At 46.5% G+C, this 14939-nt stretch overlaps 1 protein-coding gene across 45 annotated transcripts in view; it reads left to right on the plus strand.

Annotated features, from left to right (window-relative positions):
- The first annotated feature begins 282 nt into the window (after positions 1 to 282).
- The window catches only part of nrxn3b (neurexin 3b), a 281812-nt gene continuing 267155 nt past the window's right edge, over positions 283 to 14939 (plus strand). For 21 of the 45 annotated variants that reach the window (XM_076272045.1, XM_076272019.1, XM_076272041.1 and 18 more), the window contains exons 1-3: positions 283 to 991; positions 8222 to 8242; positions 8749 to 8778. In XM_076272045.1, the coding sequence (XP_076128160.1) occupies positions 283 to 991; positions 8222 to 8242; positions 8749 to 8778 (760 nt within the window). Of the gene's footprint in view, positions 1007 to 6712; positions 6721 to 8221; positions 8243 to 8748; positions 8783 to 9723; positions 9736 to 11314; positions 11323 to 14939 lie in introns of all 45 variants that reach the window. The other 24 variants (XM_076272016.1, XM_076272038.1, XM_076272007.1 and 21 more) reach the window with 4 other exon arrangements.

Raw genomic sequence — 14939 nt, forward strand, 5'->3', positions numbered from 1 at the left:
TCAATCCCATTCACCCTAGAGGGAATACAACTCAATCCCTGCTCTTAGAGTCTGGATTTTATTGGGAGGAAATCTAGCCATGTGAATGGTCTTAACGTCTTTACAAGCTTCTGTTTTTCCACGCTGGAATTGATTTGAAGGATTCATCTTCCAATAGCCAATCACAGATGAGGGGAATACACTGAACGCACTTTACCTTAACAGTCAAACCCCTTTTTTATGTAAAGTGTTCCTTCGCACGTCGGGAGTTCATAGTTTCTGACAAGTTTTCTGACAAGTACAATGAATCCACTCTGCTTTCCTCACGGCGCGGTCCTGCTGCTCTGCGCTCTCGTGGGCCTGGAGCTGGACCTGGGCTCTGCGCTGGAGTTCCCCGGCTCCGAGGGCCAGTGGGCGCGCTACCTGCGCTGGGACGCGAGTACGCGCAGCGACCTGAGCTTCCAGTTCAAGACGCGGGCGTCCGAGGGCCTCGTGCTCTACTTCGACGACGGCGGCTACTGCGACTTCCTGCTGCTGAACGTGGCCGACGGGCGGCTACAGCTGCGCTTCAGCGTGGACTGCGCCGAGACCACCATCACCGCCGACAAGCTGGTCAACGACAGCCGCTGGCACTTCGCCACGCTCAGCCGCCACAACCTGCGCACGCTCCTGGCACTGGACGGCGAGAGCAAGGCCGACGAGGTGCGGCCCGAGCGGCAGTTCATGAAGATCGTCAGCGACCTGTACGTGGGCGGCGTGCCGCAGGACATCAGGCCTGCTGCGCTGACCGTGCCTGCCGTCAAGGAGATGACGCCGTTCAAGGGGATTATTACGGACCTGAGCTATGGGAACCAGGTGCCCATGCGTCTGGGCAGCGCCAAGGTGCGGCTGGAGATGGAAGGCCTGTGCACAGAGAACCCATGTGAGAACGGAGGCAGCTGCACCATGGCCGACGGAGAACCCTACTGCGACTGCTCCAGAACCGGATATGCAGGTCGATACTGCAATGAACGTAAGTGGCCTCTGGGTTTCTTATCTGTTTACTTTGGTGTTGTTGTTTCTCATTGTAATCATCATCACTCAGACTCAGATTGTAATTTCAATGATATTCCATTATATTCCATTTTATTTTTTCATTACAACATTTTTCATTAAAAGCCTTCATTAAAGGCCATTAATATGTAGTTAAATACTCTGAGGTATGCTGTTATTGTAACATATAGATAACATGTTGTTTGAATGTGTCTGATGTTAACCACACATAGCTTTGCCTTTGCTCAGTGGTCATGTGGATTGAACAGGCAGTGCCTGTGAGTCTGTGACAGGTCCGTCTGCACTGCTCAGTCTTGTGGGGACGCATGCTGGTAACATGCCCAGTGTGTAACCTCACAGTGTCAGATCACAGTGGATGTCTACTCTGATCTGCCTGCCAACAAAGGTGGCCGCCTTGGGACTCGGATGTGTCACTTTCTCGGACAAAAGTGATAAAAGATAAAAAAGACACCCTCTCATTTCTGACAGTAGGTTTTTTTTGGAGCTAAAAGGATGAAGATCCTTTATACACTGAGTGTATTTAAATGCACAGATGGTAAGCCATTCGTGCTTGTCTGGAATTATATCTTACAATTTCATAGCTGTGAGAAGACAATCCTACAGTATATACACATAAAGTTACAACTGCCAGTTTTGTTTTTCTCTACAAAAAAGAATTCAGCACCTGCACACGGTAAAGAATCCAGAAGGTACACGGTGAATTCAAATAATTAAGGTTTTACCTCTCTGCTTCTCTGCCAAGATGGCTTCTCCTATAAACATCTGATTAAAATGTAGACCTCACAGTGAAACACTGAGTATTTCCTCTCTAGCTGGGTGGGTTGATGGTGTGTCGAGACCTACTTTAAATTATTTCCTCTGCTGACTCACTGTGTATGTGTGGTATGACTCAATGATTTAAAAAAAAACTGCACACTGAACACTCCCAAATTATATTTTTCAGGACTTTCTGGGGGCAACTGCCCAGGGTATTGTGTTCTTTTCAGAGTGAATTTGGACTGAAAGTACCAAGCGTATTTGGTATTTGGTTTGCATTTGTAGCATTGTTGTATTTTGTGGTTATTTTTAAAATGCAGGGCTGCATGATAGAAAGGGGAAAAGCCAAGGGGCCAATGGCATGGAGCTGTCTTTCCCCATCCTGAGCTGCTCCTGCATGTTCCATGCCCCTGTCTCTCTGTCATGCCTACTCACTCCTTGGGTCGGTGATGAGGAGATATGCTGGGTTGACAGGGACCAGTGGCTAGCATCTCCTCAGTGCGACTGTGTGCCTAAATGACCCAGCCGGATGGAGTGCCTCGTGACTCACATCCGAAGCCGACTACCGGCACTGTGTGTCGTCTCAGTTGGAGGCACAGACAAGCAAAAGATGCCCTGGCATGATGGAAGTATATATATGGACCACACTACCCACATGCCAGGGTCATGCAATGCCAATTAAAGGTGTGGCTCTAATCCTTTTCTATCAGAGTTGACATTTTACAGTGAGACAAGAGACAAGTAAACGTTATGCCGCCAGCTAGGCGGAGCCAAAATAGATGAGAGGTCCATTTTATGCAAATCCTCAGTGACGTGACATGGCAACTGCCAAAATGAGTGAAGACAGCATGAAGTGCATTGCTTGATACTCATTTCGAAAAAAATATCCAAAATCCAAGAGCTAACTCATAGACGGCTGTATTTCTGCATAAAAGTAGTAAGAAATAAGGATTAGTGCCCTTATTTTTTTGAAGAAGTTAGTGACAAGTAGGCACTATTACAGCTGAAAACAGCTCTGTTTTTGTAACCAAAAAATATGAGGTAATATGCAATTTATCAGCCAGTCATCTACTTCAGGTTAGCATGCTAGCAAGCAACTACCCTTGAAGCACAGCCTTGTTTACAAGCTAGTAACGCCCATTCAGGGACAAGTACCTGTAGTTGTTTCCCTCCTGTGTCGCCTGTGTGACTGTAGGGTTAAGCTCTTAGTTGAAGGACACAACCACAAGGGAGTAAGCACTCACAGAAAGTAGCTTAAAAGTCATTGTTACACTTGGGCTGTAGGCAGTGGTAGTAAGGGAGGCACTCTCCCTCTCCGTCATTCCCGTTGCTGGTTAAGACCTGGGCTGCTCCAGTGGATTAACTGACTGAGTGACTGCAGCTGATTGTTGATTGCGGCTGCGGAGGAGAACGAGCATACTGTAATTAGTGGGGATAATGAGAAGAGAAATGGCCAATTTGCCCATGAAACCAGGGGGACAAATAACAGCTCTAAATTCAGACTGACAGCCATCCCCCTCTCCTCCACAAGTCCTGAACGTCTGTAGTACGGACAGCCAGTGTGGCAGACGCAACAGCGTATGTTTCCCGCCTCTTGCCGTATGCTGCTGCTGGCTCATTATAAAAAGTTATTTTTTTCAACACAATGCTAATTGGCACTCAGAGGGAAAAAAGGAACAGCAAAAATGAGAAAGATATAATTAAAAAAAAAACACATATACATAGTTAAATGGGTGTGTTCATAAGGGAGTGATGTGAGCAATCTGTCGGACCTGTGAGGGCTTGTGATGGAGACAGCCTGGCCATCTGAAGCAACAAGCCTTCGAAGGCCCTAGGAGCATACAGATGGTGCAGACGGCCTCTCTCCCTCCACAGTTCACAGAGTTAGCTTTGGTGCTTTGGTGTTAGCTTTTAGCTTCTGCTCCAATGTTAGCTTTTAGCATTTAGCTTCAGTGCTTCGCTCCAGTGCCCCAGTAAAATTCTAGCGCTGCTCTCGCTGGAAACGGCATTGATGAGCGCATCTCCGTGCCTGCTTTAGTCATGACTCGAGCCTGTCACTTACCAGCCAATAAAAATAAAAAAGGAAAAAAAGAAAGGGGCCATAATAGCCAATCAGAAAATAGCACCTCTGTAGCTGGGTAAGATTGAACGCAACAACCAATGAAAATCGTTCACATGATTCTTCAGAGTGTTTCGTTGTACAGTGGAAACCGCTGGAGCTCATCACATCACTTTGAGCGCAGAGTAAGTCGTCCCCTGTTTTAATGTTACAACAAATTCACAACTTGTTTGACAGAAAAAATGACAAGTTGATCGCTGTTAGAGAATGTTGCCCACATAATTAGCATCTGTTTTTCAATGCTTAGCGTCATTGTAGCCTACATTAAATTTAGCAACAGTTTACCAGCTTGTGCTCTCTCCCTCACACACACACTCAAACCATGCGTAGGCTGCATGCACACATGCGGAGAATTAATAATGATTTACGTATACTGTAGAGAGAGTCCTGTAAAAGTAGCCTATACTGTTTGTGAAGCTGTCCTACTGTAAAACTAAACATAGCCTTCTGATAAACTATTCAGAGATGGACATCAGACAATTCTTCCTGAACAGAGGCAGAGGAACAGTGAGGAGAGATGAGGAGGACAAGGGAGGTATGATAATTGCCCACATTAACGGTAACATTAACATTTATGTTGGTAGCCAGTGCTGTGATTTGATCTATGGTTTAATGGCAAACTTAAATACGTTTGCTGCATTTGCAAATTTGCAAAAAGGCTACTCTGATTCTGTGTAGATTATTATAGGCTACATTTGGAAATTATCACCAAAAGTCAGTATGAAGGCTTTAGTAGGCTATTTAAGCTACAAAGAACTGCAGTATTGCCAGGATGACTATAGGACCCTTGCCTGGGAGGGAAGTATATCTCAATTTTGACTAAAAATAAGCTTCCCTTGTGTTAGTAGGAAAGCCTAGGCCTATACTCATGCAGTGAGTATAGGCCTACTTATGCCTATGTGTTTGAATGTTGCTGGATAGTGGCTGCTACAACAATTGAGGGAGAGAGTGCTGGTCCTACAGTATGACAGTGACAATAATGATTTTGAAGGTTGTAGCCTACCCGTAGGCTAGCCATTTATTTCATATTGCGCGCACATTTTTTTTTTTTAAATGTAGGCTATTGGGAGTTGGGGGCCTGTGCCCCAGCAAAGCTCTAGATCTAGAATCGCCCCTGGTGTGAATGTATGTCTTATAGCTCATCTTGGCTTGTTCCCTGCACTTAGAAATCTGGCGCTAGTTAGCCGATGCTACCAACAGTTTTTCGATGGGGTGCCTCGGGCATTGGCCTAGCCATGCAAATAAATCACTGTTTTAGCATTTACGATGCTCAAAGTAGCTCCTCATTGGTAGACTTCCGAGGGCCTTGACATTTAAAACGAGACATTGAGAACTTTGAAAAAGCACTGGTAGTTTATTTACAAGAAGATTTATACAGACAGTACCTTCATGAAGTTTACCGTTCACCGCCATCTTGAATTTAGTCACGATAAGTCGAACGACGAGTACGAATGAACAGGTATGATAAGGGACCAGATTCCAAAAATAATTCAGTGGAAATGCATGGATTCCAGTTGCTGCTACTGGAAGCAACCGGATTTCATGCATTTCCACGGAATTATTTTTGGAATCTGATCCCTTATCATACTTGTTCATTTCTAAGTGCAGGGGACAAGCCGAGATGAGCTATGAGACATACGTTCACACTCGGTATCATGCTTCAACACACTTTAGGTCAATATCACACCGGAATTCTCCTTTAACAGCTAGCCAGTGGTGGAACAAGTGTTGTGCGTGGTGGATCTGCTGCAGGAGAGAGCAGCAGCTAGTGTTGTGGGGTTGAACTGGAGCATGGTCCCAGGTCACAAAGCTTCCTTAAACCCGTGGCGCAAGGCAGATTAAAAACAATAAGCGCTCACTCACGTAACACATGTTCAATCTGCCCTGCTCTACTGTGTGTGGAGATCAGGAAGTATCAGTGGAGCCATGATGAAAGCCTGCAATCAATCACCAATTGCTGTCAAAGCCCATCAGACAGGCTTGTTATTGAAGTATGCATGCTGTTTGTTTAGATGCTAAGGAAAAGAGATTTAAAATGAACAGCATATAGTTATTATTAATAGTATGAAGGATGTGAGACACACTTCAATCTATTTTTGGCCGATTTCTGTAATTGTCTGACTGCTTTGACGTACAGTATTTGAGTGTGCTTCCATATTCATGACAAGTAATCAACCTGGAGTTGTTTTTTTGGATTAATATCAAAATATTTGTAAATATTTACAACCATCCAGTGAAAATGACTCCCTGTCTCCATAATTAGTGTGGTTTATTGATTTTAGACCTTGGTGGTGAGCACTAGCCTACTCTGAAGCCATTCTGGTGGTAAGTCCACAGTTCAATGAACATTCTGAAAGATCACTGAGTAATTATGGTTGAAAATGCAGGTAATTAACGTACGGGGCGAGCTAGCTGTTAAACAAATGTCAAAATGGTGCCCAGAAGCTTAGCTGTGGGATTAATAAATATACACCAAAAAAAAAAAACGAGTTACAATAATCTTACTATGAAAGTAGGTCGATGAAAAAAAAGGAAGAAAAAATGACTGGACGGTTACAGGCGAAGTGGGCATTTGTGTATCAGCCCCGAGCTGAAAATGATGTTTGGAATTTAGTCCTATGCTGGAAAATAGACGAGAGGATTAGACCAGGGCAACATGTCATGGGGGAGATAGAGCTGCTTCATCTACCTGTCACGTGAAACACAAGCTTTATCTGCGTGTGAGAACACAGCACTTCGCTATCCTTCCCCCAAGCGGACTTACAGCTTTGCTTCTGGATGTGAGTAAGGAAGTTCACAACATAGTATCCCTGGTGAACAGCCGTGTCGTTACAGGTTGTCATGACCCTTGTTCATCTCAACCAGGGGCTCGTGTCTACTCAAAGACAATCGCCATATTGTTTGTTCAGTTAGCTGTTGTGAGCCACAGCCGGGGGAGATTTTTCCGTGGCCTGATTCTGTGCCCAACCACATCTGGACTCCATCATCTCCTCTCTCTCACTTGTCTTGACAATATCCAGTGCTTTTTTTCACTGGTTTTGAGACATGGTCGGGGGTGCTGGGAGACAAATGAAGTTAGCAGCAAGTTCTGTCTTATTTCATATCCATTTTGGCACAAGTAGGCCTGCTAGATGCACAGTGTGCCCTGGCCGCTGCTGAGACAGCAATCAGACCCCGGAAGCTAATTAATCGTCAAATTAATATCTGATATCGCTCATTAAGAAGCACTTTGAACATCTTATGCCATCTGCATGGATTATTAAGATCCTTTTTTTGATTTTCCACGGCTACTTGTTGCTGCCCGACGCTGATTAAAGAAATCGGTGTCCATCCAGGATAGCGGGTTCTTTTTAAGATCTCTGATGATGTCTGCTCAGAGAAGCTTAACTCATTTCACATGCCAGCAGATGCAAAACCCTTTGGATATGCAGTCTGCAGTCATTTAACCCAATGCCATCGGCATACAACAGAAGGATAACATTTTTCAGCTTTTTCATTTTGCTGTTGCATCTAAGAAGCTATTAAAACCCATTCAGCTGTTAGCCTACTTCTAGCTTACTTCTAGCCTACTGGGTTGTTGCAGTCCAGTCCCATCTTGAGGCCATAAGAGGGACTTTGTGGAATCCCCCCCCCCCCCCGACATATGGTGACATGGTTTCCCCTGGGAGTCTTCAGTGTGCATTTAATGAGTCAGTGTGTGTGTGTGTGTGTGTGTATTCCTGTGTGATTCTTGGTGTATGAACTGTATGTGAGTGTGCTTACACATATTGTATACAGTATGTGTGAGCTCTGTGTCCTGTGTATGAGTGTGCGTCTACATATACAGTATCTCTGTGGGTCAGCAGCGAGAATAATTCTGGTAGGTTTTGGTAGGGTCCAGAGATCCACAAACCTCACAACCTCATAAATCCTGTGCCTCCATGGTGAGGAGCTGACCCTGCGGCCTGCTGGGATTTATGCCCTTTTTATTGGGTATGTGGGGCGCACTGTGGCATACCTGGCACGGAATATTCCAGAATGCCTGCAGTAATATTCATAATGTACTGGTGTTGTTTGATACCAATGTCAATCTGATTCCCTGAAATGATGGGACAGATGTATGTTGATTTTCCCCTTCTCTCCACAGGTTTTGTATTTTTTCATTTTAATTTTATTTCTATTTTTGAACAGGCATGCACAGGGGCAATCTTTTGTCCCTTGCATGACAGACCACTTGATAGTGAGTTACTGTTTGCATGATAGCTCCCATGCAAACTAAAGCAGAGTGTCTCTAATGCTGCAAATCTCTCCTTTCTTTTTTTGCTATCTCCGTAGCTGTGGCAAATCGAAGCCCAGGTGAGTTCTGAGTTGTAAATAGGACACAGGAATAAAGTAGCAGCACGAGGGACAAGTGTAGACAAACCTATCTGTTTTAACCAGAACGGCATATATCAGCAGCTATTGAGACAATATTTGTATCAAAATTATATACTATGTATGTATTGTATACTATATAATGTAATATATACATTTGCCTACTGTATGTATTGATAGTGTAAACTGTATGTTAATGTTACAGCTAAAGTACAGTAAGTTACAGCTTTTGTAGAATGTTTATAGTAGAAGAACAGGGAATTCCTCTTTTAATTGCTGGACTTATCTTTAGCTGAAAGCTGTTCTGGACATTTTGGAAAGCTTTGACCAGAGTGTGGCTGCCATGTTCTTGCCTTTCTTGTGGCAAAGCATGAGAGCTTGCAATACTACAGTTGTATTGGTGCTGGTGTTTGCTGTGCTGAATTCCTTTATGCTTGTCTTTCTCTCTCTCTCTCCTACTCTTTTTCTTCATCCCTCCTTTCTTCAAGGCTTCGCACACATGGTGAAGGCCCAGCAAGGTATGCTTTCTTCTCACGTTTTTTGATTTGTATTCTCGAGCTTGTCCATTGATCTACTGTGTTGGTTGTGTGTGTGCGCGCGCGTGTGTGTGTGTATGATCCTGCTGCATGTTTATCTGTTTTTGTTGTTGTCAAAAAAAGTGTTATTGCCAAACCTAACACAGCATGCTGCGTGCTCCTGTGCTCCCCTCTCACCGCATCATTTCCTGTTTACAAGCGTGGTTGAAACCATTCCAGGGTGACCTCTGCAAAACACAATAGACAGACAGAGAGCAATAGAGTGAAAGATAGAGCGTGCCACCCCTTCTTTTTCTCTCACTCTTTTTCTCTATCTTTACTTCCCGTTCCTCTCAAACGAAGGAGCGTGTTGTTAGCGCCTCTCTCTCCACTCGTGCGGCGTATTACTTAGATCACTTTCATGCTTGAGCTGCCGAAGCCCGGCACCTCATTAAATAATACATCTCGGAGCCCGTCCGACGTCCAACAGTGGCGCGTGGAAAACTCCGAGCGTGACTCTCGCCGCGCCGAGTCACCCAAGTAATAGGAGCTCGTTAGCCGTCCACCAAGGGGACCTCGGTGTGTCTGGGCTCGCCTCGGCCCTGTCAGGTGAGGGGACCTGGACCGTGCGCCCCAGTCTGAGGTGCCGTGTCGCTGCATGAACTTCACAGTGCGCCTCTGTGTATGTGTGTGTGTGTTTTGTGTCTTGTTATCGCCTTGTGTGACTGACACCACAACATTGTTAGTTGCCCTGTCTTTCTCTCTCTCCCTGTCTCTCTCTCTCTGTCAGTCTTAGTCTTTCTGCCTTTACCAATATACCTGTCTAACCCCCTGTATCTTTCTGTCTTTCCCTCTCTTGTCTCTTGTATGCACCAATGGTGGACCTCTCTCTCTCTGTCTACCCTTTCTGTTTGTCACCTGTGGATCCCCACCTCTTCCTGTCTGTAGGTAGAAACAGAGGTACAGCAGCATGCTTTCTTCACTTCCTCTCGTTCTTTATTGATTTGTTTTTGGTGCTCATGTCTAAGGTTTTTGTGAGTGTAAAAATGATTGACTGAGTGTATGTGAATATGCATTCGGGTTAATGTGAAGATGGTCCTGCTGAACGTTTAGCCACAAAAGAACCAGGTTTTATTGAGGGTGGAGTTTCACACATTAACCCCTCAGATGCTCTTATAGATATCCTTTTGTGTAAGTTGTGATACTGTGTACAAGTGATATTGGCCATAAGTGGTACGGATGCTGTTTCAGCTTTGGCCAATATGTTATGACATGTGCTTAAGAGAGGAGATGACGCACGCTGTACTTATTTGCGTCAGTTTCAAAAAGTTTCCACTAATTTTCCGTAATTTTCTTCCATGTGACTGTATGGATGAATATATGGCATGAAGGTCTTCTCTCTCTCTCTCTCTCTCTCTCCCTCTTTTTCCGTCTTTCTGATGCTTTATTTTACATCACTGAGAGAAAGAGAGAAAAAACATGAAGTTTGCGGGAGCGCTGAATTATTCAGTCAGCAGTGGGGGAACCAGAGTGAGTTGGCCTTGAGAGAGAAGTGGAGCGCACTATTAAAACAACTCATTCCTCTAGACTCACAATCCTGCTCTATCCATGCAGTCTTTTTTTTTACCCCCGCAGACACTCTCCTGTAATTGACTATATGACTCCACAGAAGCACTGGTGTGTGTGTGTGTGTGTGTGTGTGTGTGTGTCTCGTGTGCGTTTTTTGAAGGTGGATGCGAGAGTGTAAGACGTCATGCCATGATGCTGCCAGGGCAAAAGAGAGGGAGAGAAAAACAGAAAGAGCGAGTGAAAAAGAGAAAGAGAGAGAGAGAGAGAGTGAGAGAGAGAGACGTCAGACGTGGGAAGTCCTGAGGGCAGGCAGGCATGCAGTGGAGTCTTGGGTCGGTGTGAACGTGGGGGCAGCAAAGAGGAAGGTGGAGAAGGAAGGATGGAGAGATGGAGAGAGAGGATGGAACAGTGAGAGAGAAAGAGAGATGGAGAAAAAGAGAGGGAGAGAAGGTAAGAGACAGGGTGAAGGAGAGAGGGAGGGTGGGTAGTGATGGTGCTCCGGGCGGCTGTGCTCTGCGTCACCACTGCCCAGGCCAGCCACACGTCTCTAATGGGCATAAGAAGCACCTTGGCACCCGATGCCCGTGTCCCTGCTCATGCCTCATGCCAATCCTCATGCCACCCTGCCCCCTCCCGCCCTCCTTCTGCTACCCCCTCTGCTGCTTGGTGCACCCCCTCCACCCTGGGGAATCTGACAGGGCCAATGTGCTTATCTTATCTCTGGGTGATCCCTTCTCACCACTGCACACACACACACACACACACACACCACGCACACACACACACACAGACATACAGACACACACATATGCAGACACAGACAGACATACACAGACACACTCAAAGGCACGCACAAACCCACACTCACAACAAACATATACACACACAGACATACTCACACTCAGACACAGACATACACACACAGACAAACACACACGCACACACGCACACACTCACTCGCACACCGCAGGGGGAAAGGTCAATGTAGCTGCGCCATGGTTATGAAATGCCTCATGTCCGACAGGCTTTGTAGGGTTTTTTTTTTTCTCTCCTTTTCTCCTCTCATTTCCCCCTCCCTCCGTCTCTCTTTCTTCCCTCCCTCCCTCATATCCCTGAAAGATGATTGGACATGGGTTATTCATGTTTCTGCCTCTCAACCCAATCCCCTGGCTTTATCTGGGGCAGAGAACAGCCTTAGAGAGAGAGAGAGAGAGAGAGAGAGAGAGAGAGAGAGAGAGAGAGAGAGAGAGAGAGAGAGAGAGAGAGAGAGAGAGAGAGAGAGAGAGAGAGAGAGAGAGAGAGAGAGAGGTCCTGCAGCAAAGGGGCCCCAGTGACCCCTGAGGTCTCAGCCTCTGACTGCACCACGGCGCTCGACAACGCAGCTGGCTCCTGTCGGCCATCAGGTCACGGCCGACCGCGCCGAATCCCTCCGACAGACGGAGAGAGACAGCGAAAGTGGGAGGGAGGGTCAGAGAGAGAGAGATAGAGGGAGAGAGAGAAAGGGAGGATATGAGACTAGAGAAAGAAAGACAGAGGCAGTGCAATAGGATCAGAGAGGAGACATGGAGACATTCTTCTGCTCTTTAGGCAGAGAGGAGACATGGAGACATTCTTCTGCTCTTTAGGCAGAGAGGAGACATGGAGACATTCTTCTGCTCTTTAGGCAGAGAGGAGACATGGAGACATTCTTCTGCTCTTTAGGCAGAAGGATGCATTCTGCTTTCACACTTGTGCCCAGAATGTGTAGCACTTAAGTAAAAGTATAAGTATATATACTCTTTTGATCCCGTGAGGGAAATTTGGTCTCTGTATTTATCCCAATCCGTGAATTAGTGAAACACACTCAGCACACAGTGAACACACAGTGAGGTGAAGCACACACTAATCCCGGCGCAGTGAGCTGCCTGCAACAAGGGGAGCAGTGAGGGGTTAGGTGCCTTGCTCAAGGGCACTTCAGCCGTTCCCACTGGTCGGGGCTCGAACTGGCAACCCTCCGGTTACAGGTCTGGAGTGCTAACCAGTGGGCCACGGCTGCCTTAAGGACTATTCCATATAGACCCTTTCAACAATAAAAACAATGCTTGAACATTCTATTTGGTTCCCAATCTACTTCCTCTGCATTAAGATAACATATGGAATGTTAAAACGGAAGCCTTGTAGGGCCAACTATGATGCTGATAATGGAACTCTCTTGAAAGGGTCTATAAATGACAGATTCTGATGCCCCAGATTGTGTATGTAGAGCTGCAGCCATGCAGGAGGAGGAGAGTGGGATGTATTGATACCAGAGTGTGTTAGAGAATATGGGACTGTTTGAGATAGGGAGAGATAGTATGAGAGGAGGAGGGGGGATGGAGGGATGACGAAGGGATGGAGGGATAGAGAAGTGGTGAGGGTGAGGAAGGAATGGAGAGTGAGGAGAGGAGAGCGTTGATGGAGATGACAGGAAAGATCACTGTTGCTGTGGGGATGATTAGGATTCAGGGTCCGGGTCAGGGTGAGTTCAGCCATGCTGCAGAATCTCTAGCTGTATCATCTACTGCCATCCAAGACCCCTGCTCGTTACGCACGCACGCACGCACGCACGCACGCACACACACACACATCACACACACACATAACCTAACTATCATTCCTTCAAGCTGTCTCCACTATCAAAAATGCTACACCATCTCTCTCTCTCTCTCTCTCTCTCTCTCTCTCTCTCTCTCTCTTGCTTCCTGTCTGATGTTCTTCACTGTCTGGCAGAGCACTCTATACATACAAGTGAGCCCCACCCGTACCCACACCCCTACCCCCCGGCAGGACCACATCATCATTTGAGGTCAGCCTCACTGTCTGCCTGCTCAGGGAGAAAAGACCCTTTTATGAGAAAACCACTGAACATTTCCCCCTCTCCTCTCCTCTTTTCCCCTCATCTCTTTTCTCGCACCCCCCCCCCCCCCCCCCTCATCTGTCATCTCCATCTCCACCCCCCTCCCCCCACCAGATGCAGAATTTAATGGAGCCCTGAGTCCATCAGAGATCTCCGCCCCTTGTGTCCCCCTCTCTCTCGTCTGGTGCATCTTAGCGGCCCGCTGCTCTCATGAGAAGGCTGTCGCTTGTTCTTCCATATGTTCATCCCTTTTTTCTTTTCTTTTCTTTTTTTCCCCCCATTCCGTTGGCTTTTGACCTCAGAGTTCATTAGAGTGAACCACACTCCCCCTCCCCTCCTCCCTCTCTCTCTCTCTCTCTTTCTCTCCCTCCCTCCCTCCTTCTCCGTGGCGTGTGTTTATGCGTGCGTCAGCTGTTGCGTAAGGGCCAGTGCATAGCTGCACATCTCTGTGTTTGGGGCTGAGGGGCTGTTGTGCTGTGATGATGACGGATGCCGGTTTAAGCAGCAGTCTGCATCACCGTTGGCTTAGTGCCCTGCCTTACGAAATCACAACATATTGTTTACAACCTTTAAAAATGTATGGAGTCACACTGTAATATTTAAAACACTATTTTCAAATTCTCCCCGTTTCTGGCAGTTTTTCTTAGCTGCTTGAGGCGCTACATTAGAAAGCAATAATACTTGTATTCTGGGTTGCTAATAAATATGTCATAAAATGGTAAAAAATGCACATTTGTGTTATATAATGCACGGTATAATATTTTATATAGTAGAGTAGCGGAGTATAAAGAGGAAGTATATTATCTGTAGCTTACAGTACATCCCCTGCCCATGCATAGTAATGCTGTTGTATCTGAATGATGTTGTGCTGTGTGGGGGTATGAGTCTGGTTTTGGCTAGCACGAGCTAGCATTTTGATGTGCCGTGGCGCGGCATGGCTATAATTAGCGAGGCCCTTACAGAAGGATTGTTGGAGATGCTGCTCGGAGCCCCAGCTGTGTCTATTGGCCTGGGTTTGCACTGTGTGTATGTGTGTGTGTGTGTTTTATCATGTCGGCGAACAGGCGCGCAGCACTTAGGCCACACAGTCCAATGTAAACAAACATCAGAGGACAGCCACTCTTCTCTCTCTCTCTCTCTCTCTCTCTCTCTCTCTCTCTCTCTCTCTCTCGTGCTGTCCCCATGTTTCTCATATTTTCCCAGGTGTGTTGCCGCTCGTTCCCTGGGCTCTTGTACAGTGCAGGGATCATGCTGGTTATTGATTTCCTCTCCTCGCCCGCTCTCCCTCCCTCTCCACCTGACTCTCTTCTGCTCCATCATTCTCATTTTCTCTTTCATTCTTTCCTTCTCTCCCTCCCACAATCCCTCCTTTTCCACCCCCCTCTCTCTCTCCCTCCCTCCCTCTGTCTCTCTCTCCACCAGTTCCCATTGACTGGCTAAAGTGTCATGCGTTTGCGCTGATGGTGTCTCTCTCTCTCTCGGCCAACCTCCTAACCCCATTACCATCTCCTCAGCACTCAGACTCTCTGCGCCAGTCTGCTCGCCTGGACTCCATCAGTTTGACATCACAGGGAGGGCTGACCCAGTACTCCCTGACACCCTCTGATTTAGCCACTCCTCTGACCACTGTGTGTTCAGCCTGCAGAGTTCAGATTTAACACTTCTTGAGTTAAGCTCAGAGTTACACTCCAACTCAGCTGTCACTCTCCCCACTCCCAGG

Source organism: Alosa pseudoharengus, unplaced genomic scaffold (assembly GCF_046254945.1).
Source record: "Alosa pseudoharengus isolate Yale_2024_CS ecotype anadromous, Long Island Sound unplaced genomic scaffold, YU_APseudo_1.1 YU_APseudo_1.1_scf_7, whole genome shotgun sequence".
Taxonomy (NCBI): domain Eukaryota; kingdom Metazoa; phylum Chordata; class Actinopteri; order Clupeiformes; family Clupeidae; genus Alosa; species Alosa pseudoharengus.